At 28.8% G+C, this 20,427-nt stretch overlaps 2 protein-coding genes and 1 pseudogene across 2 annotated transcripts; 1 reads left to right on the top strand and 2 right to left on the bottom strand.

Moving 5' to 3' along the window:
- Positions 1-2,600: 2,600 nt before the first annotated feature.
- LOC124948926 (protein quiver) lies at positions 2,601-8,693 on the bottom strand. The gene is made up of 3 exons (XM_047493261.1): positions 8,298-8,693; positions 4,195-4,356; positions 2,601-3,021 (listed from the first exon to the last, which is right to left on the bottom strand). Exons 1-3 carry the CDS (start codon positions 8,368-8,370, stop codon positions 2,750-2,752), a joined length of 507 nt encoding a protein of 168 aa, XP_047349217.1. The 5' UTR covers positions 8,371-8,693; the 3' UTR covers positions 2,601-2,749.
- A 1,059-nt stretch (positions 8,694-9,752) lies between these two features.
- On the bottom strand, positions 9,753-14,849 carry LOC124948925 (zinc finger protein 62-like). Its single transcript, XM_047493260.1, is given in 16 exon segments — positions 9,753-10,870; positions 10,962-11,128; positions 11,202-11,549; positions 11,624-11,875; positions 12,011-12,268; positions 12,382-12,409; positions 12,411-12,575; positions 12,654-12,667; positions 12,669-12,710; positions 12,712-12,934; positions 13,006-13,472; positions 13,604-13,692; positions 13,695-13,730; positions 13,733-13,779; positions 13,781-13,809; positions 13,811-14,849. Coding segments are annotated over 16 exon segments (2,460 nt in total). The 5' UTR covers positions 13,928-14,849; the 3' UTR covers positions 9,753-10,692.
- Positions 14,044-19,433, top strand: LOC124948492 (annotated as a pseudogene).
- Positions 19,434-20,427: the final 994 nt, after the last annotated feature.

The following is a 20,427-nucleotide window of genomic DNA, read 5'->3' as shown; positions in this document are numbered from 1 at the left end:
TTATTATTATTATTATTATTATTATTATTATAATTATTATTATTATTAATTATAATCCTGATGTGTCAGAAAGAAGAGAAACTGATGCGAAACGATTTCGAATCGAAGAGGCAGAGTTTTAATACCGCGTCTTTCAACGATTTGAAAATTGTCTCTAACTTGGATCTGTATCAAAAGAATGTGAGTCAACACTTTCAATAATAGGGCCTTAAGCTTCGTGCTTCCGAGTGCGTATACGGAATTCGCGTATTCATTTCTTTTTTGTTTTTCTTTTTTCTTTTTTTTCTGTTTTCTTTTTTTTCTGTTTTCTTTTTTTTTTTTTTTTTAATTCAATTTCGCCGTCATTTTACAACGATTTATTTATTTGAAAACGTCACGTCTCTATCCACCCCCATCACCTTCCTCCCTCTAACTTCCTCCCTCCGTTCTCTATCCTCCCTTAAAAGCCACAGGAAACTTCTATCTTTTTTTCACTATTGTTCCTTTTTCCTTGTTCTATTGCTACCGTCGGTTGCTCTGTGTTCGTCGTAATGTATTTCTTTTTTTCTTTTTTGTTGTTTTCTTCATCCTTTTTTTTCTTTCTTTGCTTACAATTAATAGTATCGTTATTTTAATTGCATTAATAGTAACAGTAGCGATAGTAGCGGTATTACTGATAATAGTAGTTAGTAGTAGTAGTAGTAGTAGTAGTAGTAGTAGTAGTAGTAGTAGTAGTAATAGTAGTGTGGTAAATGTAGTGGCGACTGTTAACACTTGAGCAATTACGATGGCGGTGGTGACGTTGTTAGAGATCCTTGTAAGATTCAATGGTATTAGGACCGCGTTGTTATGTGTATGTGTATGAGACGCGTTTGTTTATTTATTTATTTTTTAATTCTCTTTTTTTACTTAAGCGTTTCTATTTCATCTACTTATCGATCCTCGATCAAACACACTACCTGGCTGATTCGTTACGAACGTTTAATTTTTCTCGACCGAGAGAGCTCTTTTTAAATCTCCTCCGTTGATTTTAATTTTAATTTTAATTGTAATTTTAACTCTTTCTTTTTTCTTTTTTTTTTTTCTTTTTTTCTTTTTCTTAATTTTTTTATTTCATCTACGTCGAACGCCCTCGAAGAAATAGCACGTAAAATCAATGAACTATCATCGATTTCAGCATTACTTACTGATCCTTCATTCAAATATACATACTTACTACATATATTCTCTTTGTACATACATCAACTTACACGCACCCACACATACATATACACACGCAACACGCGAGACAATCTTCGTAATACAATAAAATATATACATACGTGTACGTACATATAAGTATATATCTAGTATTTCTTGATCGGTCACGGTGCGTCTCCCATTTCACTACGAATTATTGAGAATTTTCATTTATACTAATGTATATTTATTGCAAAAATCGGCAAAACACGTGGATCGTGTTCGTGATTGGCGATATTTCTTAAGTTAAAGGTAATAGTAATAGGAGAGGCCTGAGGGATTCCAAGAAAACGGATAAAAATTTAATTCCTTCCTTGACATATTACAATTATTATATATTAGAATATATTTTCGTTAATACGTTTAAACTTTTTTTCGATTGAAAAATTCTTAAATGATCGTAAACAAAGGATTTCGCACTATCACGAACGCAATCGCATGTAGTGTCACTCGTCTAAAAATAAGCCATAATCTCTTTTCTTTGCGTGCAATTCCATTTAACGTCTTCCTGTAATAGCGATACATCGGCAGACCATAAATCTCGTGTATTCAACGTTTTATCGGTCTAATATGCGCGTGTCCGTTCGTAGCGTAATTCTTGACACTATTATTTACTTCCTATATGTCTAAAACGTTTTATCTTTTATTCTTCTCTCTCTCTCTCTCTCTCTCTCTCTCTCTCTCTCTCTCTCTCTCTCTCTCTCTCTTTCTCTCTTTCTCTCTATCTATTGCGTTAATCATTACATACATCCCATTCACGTTTCAAGAATATTTCTATCGCTTCGAATTCGCGCGTCTCTGGCAGTTTTTTTTTTTTTAAATCATTCTCTCTTTTTTTTTTTTTCTTGTATACTACTACTGATTATAATTTGACTACTTTTGACGCGGCCCGTAGAGCACGGAACAATGGTGTACATACCTATCGCGCACACTCCAAACATTTTCATCCAAAAATAGGTAGAAGCAGCAGCAGTATTTGGATCGTCGTCGACTCGTCGATAATCGTTTACCTCTGCTTTTTTTACATTTCTTTCTTTTTTTTTCCTTCTTTTTCTTTTCTTTTCTTTTTTTTCTTTTTTTTAAATCATCTTTCTCACGTAATACTCGCCTCTCCCATTTCATTCTCATGTACCATATCGTGTGAAGACAAGAAAGATAGAAGCAGGAAATAATTTCTATTCGTTCCTTTGGGGATTCTTTTTTTTTTTTTGCTTTTTTTTTTGTTTCTTTTTAGTGTTCTTTCTTTTCTTCCTTCTTTTTTTTTTTTATTTCTCTATCGTTCTTTCTTCGTCGATCTTTTTATTCCGATGGAGGAAAAAAGAACGAATAGATTCTTTTTTATTTTTTATGTTAATCCTTTCAGAAAAATTATTTTCTCTCTTTCTCTTTCCTTCCTTCCTTCTTTCTTCTTTTCTCTATTGGCAGCCCTAATTTTCTCAGGCATCGAATAACGACAAGTCGAATTAGGCTCGAATCGTTTGATTCGGTTTTAGGCGTGATAATTAGCCGCTAACGACCAGCTGCTCTCTATTTAGGCTACTGACAAATTGGACGATGTCAATACAGGTAGGGAAAAAGGACTCGATAAAATAAGACTCGGAATCGCCACGATGATAGTCGCGACGGTTGCCAGGTTCAATAAATAGGACGGTCTACGTTTTTCGGCAGAATTGCAGAGATCACCGGTACAGGCGCAGTAATGCGCACGGACGTCGTGAGTGCCGGTTCTTAGGAAACAGGTTTCGTTGTTCTTTTGATCCGTAACGTAGCCGCAACCCCTTACGACTCTTTCCTTTCCATAAACTGCAAGTTTTGAAAGGCATTCTTTTAATATAGAAAAAGAAAAGAAATAACACTCGAAGAAAATCATTATACGTTACATTGCATTTGTATTGTATTAGATTAAACTCCATTTTCTTTTTTTGCCTTTTTTTTTCTTTTTTTTTTTTTTTTTCTTTCTTTTTAATCTGTGCACAACGAACAAGATTTTTAATCAACTATATCTTCACTATATGGTTTTCGATAAAATTATGTCGTAACTAAAAGAAGGATTAAACATAAACTCCATGAATTCAAATAAATCTGAGAAAAACCTTTTATGGGGCAAAAGGCTTTTTTGATACAATGACGAATAGAAAGTACGAGACACGCGTTGCATGAACTTCAATGTTCTTTTAGAGTCTTTATTCCTCGCGTTAGTTCTAAGCTATGTCCTTAGAGACGACAATAAAGTTTGACGATTCATTTTACGCGACTTTTTATGAAACTTTCATGGATGAATAATTTAATGTATTCTTTTTTTTAAATTGCAAAGCATATAGTTGTGACATGAGTTAAAGATTAAAAGCTTACGCAGATTTGAAGTTATTCAAAAAATTTCTATGCTTAACTTCTATCTTCATTTATTTAACACTTTAACGTGTATATATGTATTTGTATTTGTGTGTGTACGTGTATGCAGGCGCGCGCACATGCATAACATAAACATATCGTTTATCATGAATATATTAAACGAAAATTGATATATCATTTATGTATACAAGTCTTTGAATTTTTAAATATAATTGATGTCTCATTTATATTCGACACACTAAAACTTCGAAAGGACAAGTGTTCATGTTTCTAAGCCCATCTTTTGACTACAAGGTTATCAGGTAGGAGGCCGCCGCAATGCAGACGGCAACCCTGTTCTTTATTACTTGAAGAATATGCATCCGTTAGCGCATTTTTCGAAAAAAAAAAAAAAAAAAAAAAAATAACCAAAAAAAAAGAAAAAAAACAAAAAAAAATAGGAATAACAATTTCGTACGTACAACGCATAAGTGAATAATAATACTGTATAATTCATAATTATTGTGTCAAGCTTAATAAATCGATAGCCTCAATAAAAATGATGAAATTACGTGGGAATACGTTAAAAAAAAAGTTTTATAAGTGAAAATAAAAAAAAAAAAAGTAAGAAATTTGTCGATGTACTTCTCTGACTGATTTTCCGACAGATCGTGGGCTCGAGATGATCGAGGTGCTCCAATCGTGGTTGAAAACTGCAATTTACCGTTCCAAGGCTGTACGGATTGAACGGATCGCCACACCTTGGATCGTACTCGCTGTTGCACTGATAGCATATTATTGCTTCGCCTGAAATGAAAAAAAAAAAAAAAGAAAAAAGAGAGATCATCATTCATCCAATTGAACGAAAGAGGGAAAAAACGTAAAAAAGGATTTCCCGAAAATATATTGACGGCAACCTAGAAGATACGGCCCTGTTGCCGTAGTGTGAGCTAGTGACGTCACAGCACACCCCAACCACCCTCTAGCTGAATCGCTGCCGTGCCAGCTGATATCGAGCAGTCGGACCAAGTGCAATCGGTACGATGGCCTAGTGATATACTTTATGAAAACTAGTCTTTGCGTAGAAGGTGCAAATTTTAAAAAAAAAAAAAAAAAAAAAGAAAAAAAAGAAAAAAAAAGAAAAAGAAAAATTAATCAACCAGCATGATACATTTGATCTGTTTGATAAATTACTGAACGTTTTGTGGCGATTTTTTTTTTTCTTTTTTTCTTTTCTGTTCTCTTCGATCATAGCACACTTTTTCTGTCACATTCATGATACCACAATTAATTTGTCCGTTTTTTCACAAAACAAATTTGGCAATATTAGGAATTGATGAATAATGCTCGAGTAAGCTAAACTATAAAGTTCCTTAATGATTATTATATTGGGATACAAGTACACGTATAAGTGTCTCTTATACGAGTATATATACGAATAGCTCTCTTTCTCTTTCTCTCTCTCTCTCTCTCTCTCTCACCCTCTCTCTCTGATAGGGCTGTTTCATCCTGACCTATGTTAAACCTACAAATACTTATCACGTCACAGAGATTCACCCCTTTTGTAGCTGAATGTAAAACATTTTAGATAGGAGAGTAAAGTAAACCTAACATATGGAGAGCGAGCCTGCACCGAATATCGATTAAATGTGGAAACCACACGGAGAGTACATTCTTAATGATATAGTTTACGTAACAGAATTTCGTGCAACACAGGGGAAGGTTAGCTTCTTCGAACGTGCCCTATTTACGACTACCTATTAGCTATTTTTCAACTTTAACGTAACACAAATCGAAAATTTTATCGGACACATACAATAAACTTGTTTAGATTATAATGATTTTATGATTAAAAGATTCATATAATTATGGAAATAATAAAATTTTTTTCAGATAATAATCATTTTAAAATCGAAAGATCTTTTATTATACGTACAACAAAATTTTTCATATTATAATAATATCGCAATAAAAGATTTATAGTTGTGATAAACTTTTTCTTTTTTTTTTCTTTTTTTTTTTTTTTTATTATAATGAATCTCAAAATGAAAGTATCTATATAATCGCAATAAAAGATATCAATGAGATATTTTCATGGTAAAGCAAACAGAGTTTTTCTTTGCGGTGACATTTGACTCTAATGACAAACCTTCGATCTTCGATAAAAAGGAAGTATAAAGGGGATAAGGGATAGTAAAAAGACACGTAGCATGACAACGTATCATGCTACCACGACGTTACGGATCTTTTACGTAACTGACAGAAATTGAGACGGTCCAATTCGATCGGCAGTCGATTTCTATTTCTTTTCCTCTCGTCAAGGTATTCCAGATAGAGCTTTGATGTATACAATATCATTGTAGATATATAGATCATGTTTTATAAATATTCAGATATTTTATTGAGATGAAATATAATTATTCCAATGAGAAATTAGAGATCAATAAAAACCTTTGACCTTTGCATTAAAAATTCCTATTCAAAATACGAATATTAAGCAAATTAAGGAGACCTTATTTTAACCTTCAAGATGCAATAGGGTTTATGCAAAGTATTCAATGTCATCGTGGTACCACGAGGTATAAAGAAAAAGAGAGAAATGTACGAAGGTAGAAGACAGAATGAAAGAAAGAGAAAGAGAAAAAGAAAGAGAGAGAAAGAGAGAGAGAGAGAGAGGGGGAGAGAGAGAGAGGGAAGAACTGAACAGGGGGATGGAGGGGAGAAAGTGGGTCGCTCGATAACCCTTGCGAGGACCGATTCTATGAACGAAATCCTCTAAATTTCCGTAAACTATGTTAGATCTGATAAGATAATGACAGTTATTACAAAAATTATTGATCTTTTTTATTTATTTATTGATTTATTTTTTTTATTTATTTATCGAGCGATACGATATCAAGAATTCGTTTGAATCATTCCTATATCGTTTCTCACGTTGTTTTATTCTAACGCATTGTTTCTAGGAATATGTCACGCTGTCCTCTTTAACAAAATCATATCTGCATTTTATTATTTTGTTCTTATTGAGAATTCCTAATTGAGTACGGTATAAACTTGTTAATGATATAAATGACAAGTTATTCGTATTTAATTATGATGAAATGAGAAAGCTCGTAATTTTTTTTTATACGAAACGATTTGAAATCTGTTTTATTAATTATGAAAAAAAATGAGAATATACCTATTTTGATTATTTTTTGTCAATTTTAAATTGTAAATCAAATTTTCGTCACACGATTAGCATACGAGATCAAATGAGATAATATGAGATTGTTATATATAGATTTATTATTAATCCGATTCGAATCGAGGATCGATTTATATTTAAGCACATTATAATGCAGTCAACTTGAGACCAGGGACAATATTTCTTCGAAGTATCGTCGACCTGTTTTCTATCCGCGTACCAGGTATTTTCTTAATAAAATCCGATTTAAGGATCTAAGCTATCTAACATCTAAGTTTCTAGAAAGGTGGTAGCGAAGTACCACAAGTGCTACCATTGTACGATTTCCTCAACGAATATGTGGAACAACGTAATCCTTTGCAGAAGCATTAATACTTCGGTTTCTTATTTTTTCTTTTTTGTTTTTTCAATCGATTCTCATTGATTGATTATCGATACTTCCATCAAATATTTACAGTTTCTATAAGACAATTATAATACTAAGAAAATCATAATAAAATCATACTAGAGTAATATAATTTGGAAAAGATATTTGTTATTGTAATATCAAACAGTTCACTATTAGAGAACTTGAAATATTATTTTCAACTCATCGGAAAAGTTTTAATTAATTTAGACAAATGTCATCTGTTAATTAAATATAACATAATTGGAGTTTAAAGTATCGTAGATAATCTTGACTTATAATTTATTACATGTTTACTTATAACATAATAGAAAAATATATATGAAACGTGATATTTAACAAAAATGATCTTAATCAAGAACATCAAGCGATTCTTGTGTTGTTACATAATACAATGGGCGTTTTATATAAGAAAGAATTTGAGATAGTAAGATAATATATATATATATATGTACACATACATATATATATATCCTTTCTATGTATCTTTATAATATGTCGATAAAACCGTTCCTCGATAAAGTAGCACAAGAACTATTTGTTGTCAAATTAAATTTATCGAGTATCAAGCATTCTAACTTGTGTCGTTCTTTCATAAAAGTTCCAATCGAATACCCAAGGTCGTACTATTGATTCTCGTTTTTCTATCGAAAGTGTAATTGGTTCTCATTTCCTGTTATTTAAAAAAAAAAAATATAGATAAATGTAAGCACATAGAGATAATAGTTTTATACAAATTGAATATCAAACGATTATAATGTTTTATGATCAATAAATAACGAAGCGAATAAACAGCCATTTTTATTTGTGACAATCAACGATATGCTAGCAAACAACCATTTTTATTTCACTGAATAATTCGATTAACTTAAAAAGTTCTACTCATTTATCAATGTATGAAAGTATCGAAGCAAAATGTTAAATCGTAAAATTCAGACCGATCGATCCAACCAATCGATTAGTTTTTCTTTAGCGATGCAGCACGTGTTTAAAATCGCGATAAATAAAAGATTATTCATTTTATTGGCGATCCTTTTTAAATGTACTTATATTTTCTTTTTTTACTTTTCATTTTTTTTTCTTTTTTATCGAAACTAAGAAAAAAAGTAGATAGAAATTGGTTTCTTTTAATTTTCGCGTAGCGAAGAGACTCACCGTGACGAAATGTCGACACCAAAACGACGGAAACGAGGGTGACGAAAGGCGCGAATCGGTTTGCTGTCATCATAACGATCACCGTACCATGTGTTTCCTCAAAGTGGGATCCTTTTTTCCGATCAGTCAAGGTCGGATTTTAATCGTCCTCCCTCCGACCCTCGTCCCGTCGATATACGTTAATCAGTTTCCAAGAAATTGATTGTTTTTCCCGATTGCACGTCCCGCGTATTATCGATCTTTTGGGATCGATCCTCTCAGGTATTTTTTCAAATCGAAATACTTCGAAAAACAAAATAAAAATTGTTCGTTCGAGTCGAGTCGTTAAAAAAAAAAACGACCGAACGAACAAAAAGAATCTTCTTTGATTCTTATCGGAAAGCTTAGAACCGTACGTGTTCGCGGACGCGTCGCGTCTGACAAGAGGAACCGTTTTCCGCGAGGCTAATGCGGCAGATCTGCCCCCTTTGGCTTTTCCATGCGCCTGTCGGCAGACAACCCTCCACGCATCAAACACTTTTACTCAAATTCGTTTTATGAATTCTCAAAGTAGGCACGAATTTAAGACTTGCGGAACATCCAATTTCTTTCTTCTTTAAACAGAATCATTTTCATTTTCATTTATTTTTAACATATTTTACGAATTATTACATTGACACACACAGACCACTATTTCTTTTTTTTTTTCTTACCGCCATTTTTTATTTTATTTCATTGCACTTATACGTTTACTTTCAAGCTTGAACGAATCCAACAATGATCAATTAATTGCATTTTAATAACTTGTCTACAATTATTTAAGCACATTTATAGGTTATAATTTTATGAAATATTAAAGAAGTTGTTAGTCTTCGGAATCCGATATGAAATATGTATAATATAATATATCTAATAAGGCGTACAGAAATGTAAGAACAATACAATAAATCCTTTTAATCTATGTACATATACATATATATTTACAATGTCATTTTGTTGTGAATATATAGAAGGTACTTATAGTTTTAACTAGTAATTAAATTTTCAATTATCACGTGACATTTTGTAAAAATATTTTTTAATTCTATGTATATATTAACAAATTATTATAATATTTATTCAAATTTATATCAAAGATATTGCTTTATTAAATAACTTTCACAATAAACAACCAGACAGTCTCTCTGATAGATATATTTATATAAACATATATATATTAATATAATTATTTAACTGAAAAAAATACGAAAAGGCACCATTTTCATTAGAGATATTAAAAAACAATTAAATATATACACAGATAGAAACTTTTACAGATTCAAGTGCACTTACGTATTTTTTTTTATTTATTTTTTTTTTTTCCATATAAATCACGTCGAAACTGTTTTATGTTTCATAACAAAAAGCTGTACTTTTTAATTTCCTTTTTTCAATGCTTTTTAACTTTATCTATGAATTTAAAAATAAAAATTTTGGTAATAGTTTATTGTAAATACATATTTCTAAATATATATATATGTATGTATGTATGTATGTATGTATGCATATATATGTATACACATACATACACTTTTATAAATATAACAAGCAGGCTGTGGCTGCATAAGTACTACTATTTTTCATAAATTTTTTTTTTTTTTTATTATACACGAGAAAAATAGATTTTTATGATATTTAATTAAATTAGATTTTTTAATTTTTTTTTGTTTCTGATCGCATGGTAAAAAGGGGAATGTATATTATTGAATATAACATAAATTTTATTCATGTTGCATTTATAAAATTATATCTATCCAAAACTATGATATTCTATTATTTTTTCGAATTTTTTTTTTTTTGGCGAGAAGACATTGCAGTTCACATACTAACACACATACGTACATGTGTATATATATATATATATATATATATATATATATATATATACTTTTACGAGTCACATACATATATATAATTCAAGCATAAGTACAAATTCTTCCCCTATAATCAATAATTTTTATTATTATATCGGCGAAATATAGTGTACTATTTTGTTATAAATGATACTAATGAGTCTTCTTTCTATTTTGTAAGTGCAAATTAAATAAATATGAACACACTTTTCATTAGAGAAAATACCTATATATCTTTGGATTGTTAACATCATTGAATAGGACAGATATGATCCTTAATAACGAACACCTACAATGCAATGTCTCACGCTACTTTAACAGGAACATCGAAACTAGATGCAATACATTTCTTTGCTTTCGCAAAATCGAAGTTTTGCATATATTATTCATATTTTTCATAGGAATTTCTTCTTTATCTATCACACGAGGCACATTTTTTAGTAGAAAGGCAACATGCATTTTCATACGTTGTATTTCTACTATTTAATATTATTACTACTAAAAATGATTTTCTTTGTTAATGTTTACTTTTCTGGTTCGTCAGGATGATCGGTCTTAATATGATGTGTAAATGTGTATTGAGTTGTAAATCGTTTTTTACAATAAGGGCACTGATATGGCATCACAGGATGTGCAGATCTCAAATGTGCGACTGCTAATTCTCTTAAAACAAATGGAGATTGGCAAACGCCGCAACGATATCTAGAAGGCATTTACAAATCGTATAAAAAAAAAAAAAAAGGAAGATGACAGAGAACAAGAACAATTAAGATACTGAATGTACACGCCTTACCCTCCAGCTGTTCTGATGAGAGTTCTCTTAATTGGAGGTGGTGTACTTCCTTCGTTAATCTCAACTTTTGGTTCAATCGGAGACATGATATATTCTAATGATGTTTCTGGTTTTAATTTTGGCATTATATTATTTTCTGCCTCTTCTTTTATTTCTATTTGTCGTACCTATATTTACAAAGTTAAATTAAAATCTACTCAACATTATTGTTACTAAATGTAAAAGAAATATTAAACTTACTGCTGCATTAATACTCTCTGCGTGAACTCTCATATGAAAGTTCTTTGATTGTGAATTATTAAAAGATGCGTTACACTTAGAGCACCTATATCTTTTGGTATTTTGTAATATCGATTTTTGTGTTGATTTCGGAGCTATATCCCTTTTTCGAAATAATGGTTCACCCGCGCATTGATGGGCCAGCAATGAAACTTCTTTGAAAAAAAGTTTATTGCATTTTGGACAGTGATACGTTTTATCCATAGTATGTGTCTTTTCGTGTGCTTTGAGTAAACTTTTATCTAAAAATGTTTTATTGCAAACATTACATATGTAGGAGGAAGATGTATCGATACGTTTATGTGACATCTGTAAAAACGTAATCAGATGTAAAATAGATTTTTTATAATGGAACACCATAAATATAGTATATATTTTATAACCTCGTGTCTGAAAAGTTGCCATTTTTCTTTAAAAGATATTTTACATATGTGGCAAGTGAAATTTTTACATGTATAGAAGTCTGAATGAGTTTGCAAATGTATCAACATTGTTGTATGATCATCGAACCATTGTAAACAAATACCACAGCGTGCAACATTCTTACTTACTCCACTAGTTTGTAATGAATGTATTGAAGCATTCCGTTTTGCTAAAGGTTCAACACTTTTCAACATATTATCTCTTTCTAATGCCTGAAGATAATGTATAACAAGTTACAATTTTACCAAACAAATTCGTTACTCTTTCAAGCTTGTTAATACAATATTATTTATAATAATATTATTGTAATATATACAGAAGAGGTAAATAAATTATGGTAATTAAACCTCTGAGTATGTTCTGACTCTTCCTCCACGAGTACAAGCTTCTCTAGCCTCTCGTGCTTCACGTGCAGCATTTAAAGCTTCTTCCTGTTCAACGCATGCCATAACAGGAGACATAGAAGATTGTTGATTATGTTCACTCATTCTATGTGCTGCTAAACGTATAAATAAGCCAAATGATCGACCACAAATATCACATTTATGTCTTTTAGGTTCGTGAATACGCATGTGATTTGACAATGCACTTTGTTGTGTACATACCTATAATCAAAATCTAAGATAAAAACAAATATTATTATTTAATTAATTTTTCATATATAATTTATTATAATAGATATATTATGATATTAAAAAAAACATTATGTATGCGTTACTTTTCCACATGTAGGACAAGTAAGTGATAGTATTTTCAAAAGAATGTTCCTTCTTAATCTCTCGTGAAGAATCTCCAAGACCAATTATACAAAGGTTACTAGACTGCATAGAAAGTTGTGTTTGTGCCATTATATAGTTATTATTTTGGTGCAACTGCTGATGATTGTGATAAGCTTCTATAGTAGGGAAAAATCTAGAAATAATAAAGTTCTTCATATATGAATATACTTATTCAAATGAATTATTATTTTATTTAGATTTAATAAAATACCTGTTACAGAGGGAAGCACCATGTATTCATTCCTATTGCAATAGATTCACCTAAATGACTCACGCATTCTATGCTGCTTTAACATTTCCCAACTAACAAATTTACGATCACACTGATGACACTCTTTTACTATTTCATCAAAATCTAATGTAAACTTTCAAATGATTAGTACTTCGTGTTTAGCCAAATCTTCAACCGATTCAAAAGACATAGGACATTTTCTACACGTATATTTACGTGGACAATGCAATTGCATGTGCTTTATTAAGCTCTCTCTTGTTCTACAGATAAAATATTATTCTTTGTATTAAAAAAAAAAAAAAAACTAATTAATAATAAATTACATACTCACTTGTAATAACTGTTACAAGGTGCACACCACCACTTTGACGTTAAATTTTCTCTGCCTTTTAATTCCTTACGATCATTCATAGTTAAACTTCCTGTCAAAACTTGTTCTAGAATACTAGTTCGTTTTTCTTCTTTTTTCGTTCCTATTTCTTCCTTGGAAAATTCATTTTCATCGTCCATATGTTCAAGAACATTAATACCAGTTTGTTTGTCTGTTCCCATATAAAATTCATTCTCTGATATTGTCTTTGAATCTGTACTTTCACATGTTTCATCTCCAAGAAATGTTTCTGAGTTTACTTCTTCGATTTCCACTTCACATGGTAGTTCAGTCAATGTCTCAATACAACAATTAGATTGATGCTCTCGATTAATTTCAGTCGACATTGAAGAACTTTCAAGAGGAAGTAACGATGGTAATGGGACTAATGGCGGCGGAGCTCTAACTTTTTCTGTGCAGAGTTGTGCCTGTGGAAAATATTTTATATAAATATTTATTTTATATGTAGATATTATATATTATAGTTTGCTGTTGCATCCACATACATATATATATATATCAATTACTATCAATCAAAAGATTAGTACGGTAAACGTACCTGGCAAGGGTCAGGAGAATTTTTCATAGCTTCAAAAATATCTGTACAAGATTCAACATCCTTATAAGTCAACAACTTTACATGCATACTTTGTAAACATTAAGACAATATTCTCTAAACTCATAATATCATCCAGACGTGCTGCGCAAAACTGACAAATTTGTTTAGGCAGTGATCTGTTTATATACTAAAACTGGCAAACAAGCTCCGTAATTTTTGCGCCACTTTGCGTTGTACTCCTTCGTTGCCAAATATTGGCAACATCTCGATTTTCTCCTCTGAACACAATCTACATGCATTCTCCCACTTGTTAACCACAGCCATTTCAAATAATTCAACGAGTAATTATATTATCGTTTATATATATTTCTGTAATGCAAAGATAAGATAATAGAAGAAATATTAACACGTATTTCTTCGTTTTTCGGGATTAACCGTTTATGATACAGATTGCAAACAAGTCATGAATTAGGTTAGTTGGTATTCCACTGTAAGCAATAACCGGCCAAATATATAAGCGTTCTAATACCGAGCATATTTTTAGTTAAATCTAATTAGCGTTATTTAAAAAAGATATTCCGAGAAAATTTGTTGATTCGAAAAGTCAAGATTTTTCTTTTATCATCTTACTTTCACCTTAGGTCTTTTCGTCCGTTCAGGACGAGCCTGTCGACTACAACGATTCGAGAAAACCGGTTTCGTACGTAACCGCTTATGTTCAAGAATATTGCTTAATAATATCGTTAAATGCACGGATATTTTCAAAAAGTGCTTTAAGTTTTTGTAAATATATTTTTTTATTGTTAATAATTTTTTATTTTTTTAACAACAATTTGGTTTTTTATTTTTTTTTTTTTATTTTTTTTTATTTTTTTTTTTTTTTTTTTTTTTTTTTTTTCTATAATACGAAACTGTTTTTCCTTTCTGAAGTAATTGCATTACAGTCATATTCGCATGTTTACATTCAGTGGTTTTCAAATTAAAAATTTTCTAATAACTATTGAATCAATATTTTATTAGATAATTTGAGATTCATCATAAAATGTATAAGTTATATAATTTAAATATAACTGGCAAGAAATGTTTTTTTTTACCGATAAAAATATTATAGATATATCCTTAAGAACCTTCGAATAATCATCGAAGGCACGATTATATTTGAATACGAAATGATTTATTTTCTATTTATATATATATATTTTTTTACATATCTTTATTGTGATTTATTAAAAAAAAAAAAAAAAGAAAACAAAAAGTAAGGTATAAAAAATATATATACAATTTGATTTACCAAAATATATTTTTAATGTTTAAATACACCACACACATAAAACACCATAATAATGAAATGGTGCAACATTCGTATTTTAAAAGATAGTTTGCATGTATGAAAGTATTGATTATAAAATATATATAGATAACTTTGTAAATGCGACTAAATCTTTTTAAAAAATGCACTCATAACTTTATAAGGGAATTTCCATGTTTTACAATATAATAAATGGCTTCTAGAAGTTCTTGCCATGCTTATAAATAAATTCTATTAACCAAAAACACCAGCATTTGTATTTACCTATAACAATAATATCAATTACATAATGTATATATATATATATATATATATATATATATATATATATATATACATTATGTAATTATAATGTTCTATTTATAGAATTAAAATTTTTATGTGAATGCTGGAATATAAACAGATGTAGAGCATTTTATATAAAATTTATATGCAAACGCGTGTTTAGGTATTTATCATATAATTAATTCATCCTTTTTCATTTTTTCGCCACATAAAAATGCATATTATTCACAATAGATAAACTAACAATGTACAATTAATGCATGTACATAATAAACTCATATCTCTCCATTAAAGAGTTTGATAAAATAATTTTTCACAATCTAATTACATATAAATAATTATAATTATAATCTTTTACTCCTCTTTGTTTCTGCAAGTATAAAAATAATCAGACAGCAGCTCTTCTGTGTTAATATATTACGTATATGTGCATAGGGGAGAAAGATATTTGTTATACAATATATACATTAACGTAGTAGCAAAAATTATCACTTCTGAGAAGGTACGTTAAAATGTGTGTACTATGGAAGAATTCTAAATATTTTTTTTTACAACTTTTTACAAATTCAGCATATTAAAATAAATTGAAAAAATGTAATACATAATTTTTCTAACTATCATCATGCTAACAAAAATATATTATACTACCTACACGTAAATTGTATGTATATATGGTATATATAATATTCCAATTTCAAAGTTTAGTGCAAATATATATATGTGTGTGTGTGTATCTATATATATATATATGTATATATATATATATATATATATATATATATATATATAATTTTATTAATTTAATATAATTGATTTTCTATAGTAGACCGTTTTTAGATAAATATTTTATATTACATTATACAAGATAGTTTAGATAATACAACCAATTCGATAAATCTATAAATATTAATCGTAACAAAATAATTTGAGATGAATATATATAATTAACAGATAATTATAATATTTTTTGAATGTTTGTAAATTACTTTTCTTAGTTTCACTACCATTTTTGGTTTTTATAATAGAATTCATAGAGTTCTATTAAGAAAGTTAGAGAAAATATCAATACAAAAATTTACTTGAAAACTTTATTTAACATAATTAAAGTTGTTTTATTATTATCTAGTACATATGTATGTTACGAAAAATGATAGAGACGCTATATTCATAAATTATAGATAACGATGAAATCTTTTTAATTTAAATATTTAATTAATATTAATATTTATGCAAATTATCCAAGTAGTTTCAATTATATAAACAACCCTGTATAGTACAGCTTTTATAACAGAAGCAGTGTGAATTATAATTATTTTATACATATTATATATATATATATGTCTATATATATATATATTTCTTTACATTTAAGAATAATTTTATACAGTAATGAAAAAATAAACTTGATGTAAAAACATCTTTCTCTCTGTAATTTCATCCTCATAAGAAAAGTACAGATATATAGAAAATTATCCTGTACATTGAACTGTATCAATGATTATGTAAATGAATGAAGCAATTTTTTTCATTTACACACAAGTATTATAATATAAACTCTATATTTCCCTGGATAATATTCCAGTCAAATCTTAGTATAGTGCATCATACGCTTGAATAACTACTCACAACCGAATGAGGAGCTTAGCTAATACAAACTTAAAAATAACTTGGATAAATTATGTTATATAGATGAATCCTTTAACATTTAGTATAGTATACAACAAAGCTTTACAATTTTTAAAACAATGAATAATATATTAAGCAGAAAAGAATATAATTAGTCTTTCTTTATCTAATACATGGATTAACAATTAACATATTATCATATTAAAGATATAAAAGAATAAAGAATCTTACAAAGTCTGAATTATATACCTCTTTTGCTTGAAAGACAAGTAAATTTGTATATATTCTACTACCTCGCAGGTACGGCCGGCATTTTTTCTAAAAAGTTCTTGTTCTATTACACTTCCAATTGTATATTATTGATAGGAGCACAAACGTTATTGATTTACGACTAAGCCTAGTAAAAAATGATGCAAATCTGCAAGGAAGTATTGAATTGGATGTTAAGATCAGTTCTCCTGGAGTTATCTGTGAGACAGTGGTTTCCTGTTTATACTGAAAAAAAATTACGTAATCTTGTAAAATAGGATATACAGTTATTATTGTATATCTTTTTTTTTCAAAATTTATTTTCATAAATTATTGTAATAATTTTAAGTTGATAAACAAATTTAAGTGATAACAAATACACGCAATCATATATAGATATGTATATACAAATATATTATTGGTATAGCTGTAAAAAATAACCAAGTGTATATATCTCCTCTTCTACTGTGCCAAATAAGTCATGTTAGTTTACTAAATTAATCCAATTGAAACAGTGATAGTGGCACTTCCCATACTAATCAATAAAATATATTGCATTCTTTTTATTTAATATAATAATTATAATGACATAAAATAAACAAAAATATAAGATATCAAGAAATCAAGAAAGCTCAAAGGAATATTCTGAAAAGAATTTAAATAGAAGATCTATATCCATATAAGAGTATGTGTGTGTATATGTGTATACCTAGTACGATAGTAATTGAACCATTTTGTGTAATAAAGGTAAAGGGTAATATATCCTACAGACAGTCAGTGTGATGTGCTCATGACAATGGGTAGAATGAAGAATCTCCTTTACTGCATCTTTTATTTTATAATTTTAACAAACGGACGTAAGTATTTTACATATTTAAAGAAAATATTTCAAAGAAGTAATAAATACAAAAGATACTAATTTCTTGTTCCTGTAATAAAGGTATCTATCAAAAAGTATTTTTAATACTATGTTAAAATGGAAACTTATATTTATATATATATATATTATATATATATATATAATATATATATATATATATATATAATATTAATTAATTTTTAATATTTATTAATATATATAAAGTATATAATATACAAAATACTGATGCATTAAAGCATACTAGTAAACTTCTTAATAGCTTTAATTTTAGTTGATTGATATTAACTCCGATTAAGCAACTGATATACTACATTATTTTAACTTCAACATATAATAATAACTCAAACGTATATAATTCTTTCATTGAATATGTTAGTTGTAAATTAATCTGTTAAATAAAAATAATTGTTGTAGAATACAAAGATGACCGAGATTACAATCATGAATTTTATGAGGATGCATCAATCGATTATATACAGAATTGGGGAGACATCCACAAATGCATTACACAGATGATTTCTATATTTTAAGTGATGTAGAAGATGCAGAATTACACGATATTTATCCGGATACAAACGATTTCACCATCACATTTGCTGACAATAAAAATTCATTTAAACATGCTAATTCGCTTAATAATCAATTGGATTGGTATAAAATGCCTGAAAAAGTATATCGTTATACTAAACATCGTATTCCTGGATATGATTATGATGAATTGATTACTTTGGCATAAAGACTTCCAAAATCTGTGATGAAAAGTCAGTTTGGACTCACTGTCTTGTCCAATTACATGCAAAGAACCTAATATAGTAGATGCTATACACCATGCAAAAGTGGATGCGAATGTAAGGAAAAGTATGTGTTTGGAGAAACAAGAACAGTGCCTATTACCCTAAGAATGTTCTTCCAAACAAGAAGACATTATTTATGATAAATAAAATTTTATAAAATATTCAATCTTTATGTTTAGTGATAATTGTAAACTAATCAGGCTGTATCTTTATGAATTAAATAATTACTTAAGAAAATAAATACCTTGTTATCCATAAGCTTGCTATCCTTGTTATGTGCGGCACAAAATCAGAAGAGAGATTATATTATTTGGGACATCCTACTGCAGCATCACCGACAAAATGCCCATCTATACCTGTTAAATGAATAAGAAAAATTAAGTATTAAACATTGTAGATTGTTAATTCATATTTTTCTATACTGTTTATCTTTTTATATTATAATAAATGATACTCACATTTGAAATTGCGGTAATCTGTGTGCTGGAAGTAATAACACAAGAATCTAATAGTTTAGCAGCAGCAAGTTGTAACTGTAACCAGTGTGGATGACCATGAGCTTGCAGACCATTGCTAGCATTTATAGCCCAAGAAGAATCCAAAACAGAGATTACTTTTATATGTGAACTATTAAAACAAAAAATTTATCAATAAATAATATTTTCCTTCTATCAATTATATTTATTTGCATACTGTTTTTAATAACACCGTCAGATGATAACAACACACTTATATCAAAATATAAAAAAAAAAAAAAAAAAAAACAGAAACTCAAGGGTTCTGACCATAACTAATGTCATTCGTAATATATTGTAAGCATCATTGATACATTTTACAGCATTTTTTGCACTTTATGGTTATCGCCAATAATAATGAGAACTATTTAAATAATAATAATTATTATTTTTTACCATCTACTGCCACAACTTATAACTTTTATACACAATAGCGTACATAATGATTTAAATAGGATTAATATATTAGCATTATATTATCTCCTTGAATTTATGTTAAAAAAAAAAAAATGCATACATAAAACAGGACAAGATCAATGAAAAACACATTAGCCTTGTAATTACCTGCTCTGACGACTGATGTCCCAACACCAATCAAATTCATGGTGGCATCACAAATCCCATCAAATCGCGAATGCCATAACAAATTCAAAAACAATATGTTATTAGGTATTTATCCATGTTAGAGGAAAATTATGTAGGCAAATTAGGATTGGACTGCAGCATACGGGTTTGGATGTAAACTTCTAATGTATAATCCAGAAGGAAACAAACACGCTACATTTTAAATATACTATAATAATTACTTGATCTTTATAATTTCTAATATTAAACAAATGCTTTTATATGCGAACGATAATTTATAGTATGTTTTATACTAATACTATATAAGTGATAAGTAATTATTTATATGTAAAGAATATATAATTAAATTCAAATAATTTATATCAATCTATGTGTAATGTATTCATGTATCATGCATAAAAAAAAAAAAAAAAAAAAAAAAAAAAGAAATTGTTATATGTTATAAATTTCTATCTCTCTGATTGAAAAATATTTAGCTTTCAACAATTGTATATATTAAAATCCATCATGCATAAAGAGCAACATAATTATCCCACAAGCACATATTTCATTCCAGATGCTATGAATATAAAAGTTTCAAA

Source organism: Vespa velutina, chromosome 4 (genome assembly GCF_912470025.1).
Source record: "Vespa velutina chromosome 4, iVesVel2.1, whole genome shotgun sequence".
NCBI classification, from domain to species: Eukaryota; Metazoa; Arthropoda; class Insecta; order Hymenoptera; family Vespidae; genus Vespa; species Vespa velutina.
Note: the sequence above shows the minus strand (reverse complement) of the source record. Positions and strands in the feature narration are given on the sequence as shown.

What these genes read in the sequence shown, in the direction of transcription:
- LOC124948926 (XM_047493261.1), bottom strand. Translation starts at nt 8,370, where the DNA reads ATGATGACAGCAAACCGATTCGCGCCTTTCGTCACCCTCGTTTCCGTC. An exon ending in GGTGTCGACATTTCGTCACG is followed by an intron (nt 4,357 to 8,297) that starts GTGAGTCTCTTC and finishes TTTTCATTTCAG; the next exon opens with GCGAAGCAATAATATGCTAT. An exon ending in TCGGAAAATCAGTCAGAGAA is followed by an intron (nt 3,022 to 4,194) that starts GTACATCGACAA and finishes CAAAACTTGCAG; the next exon opens with TTTATGGAAAGGAAAGAGTC.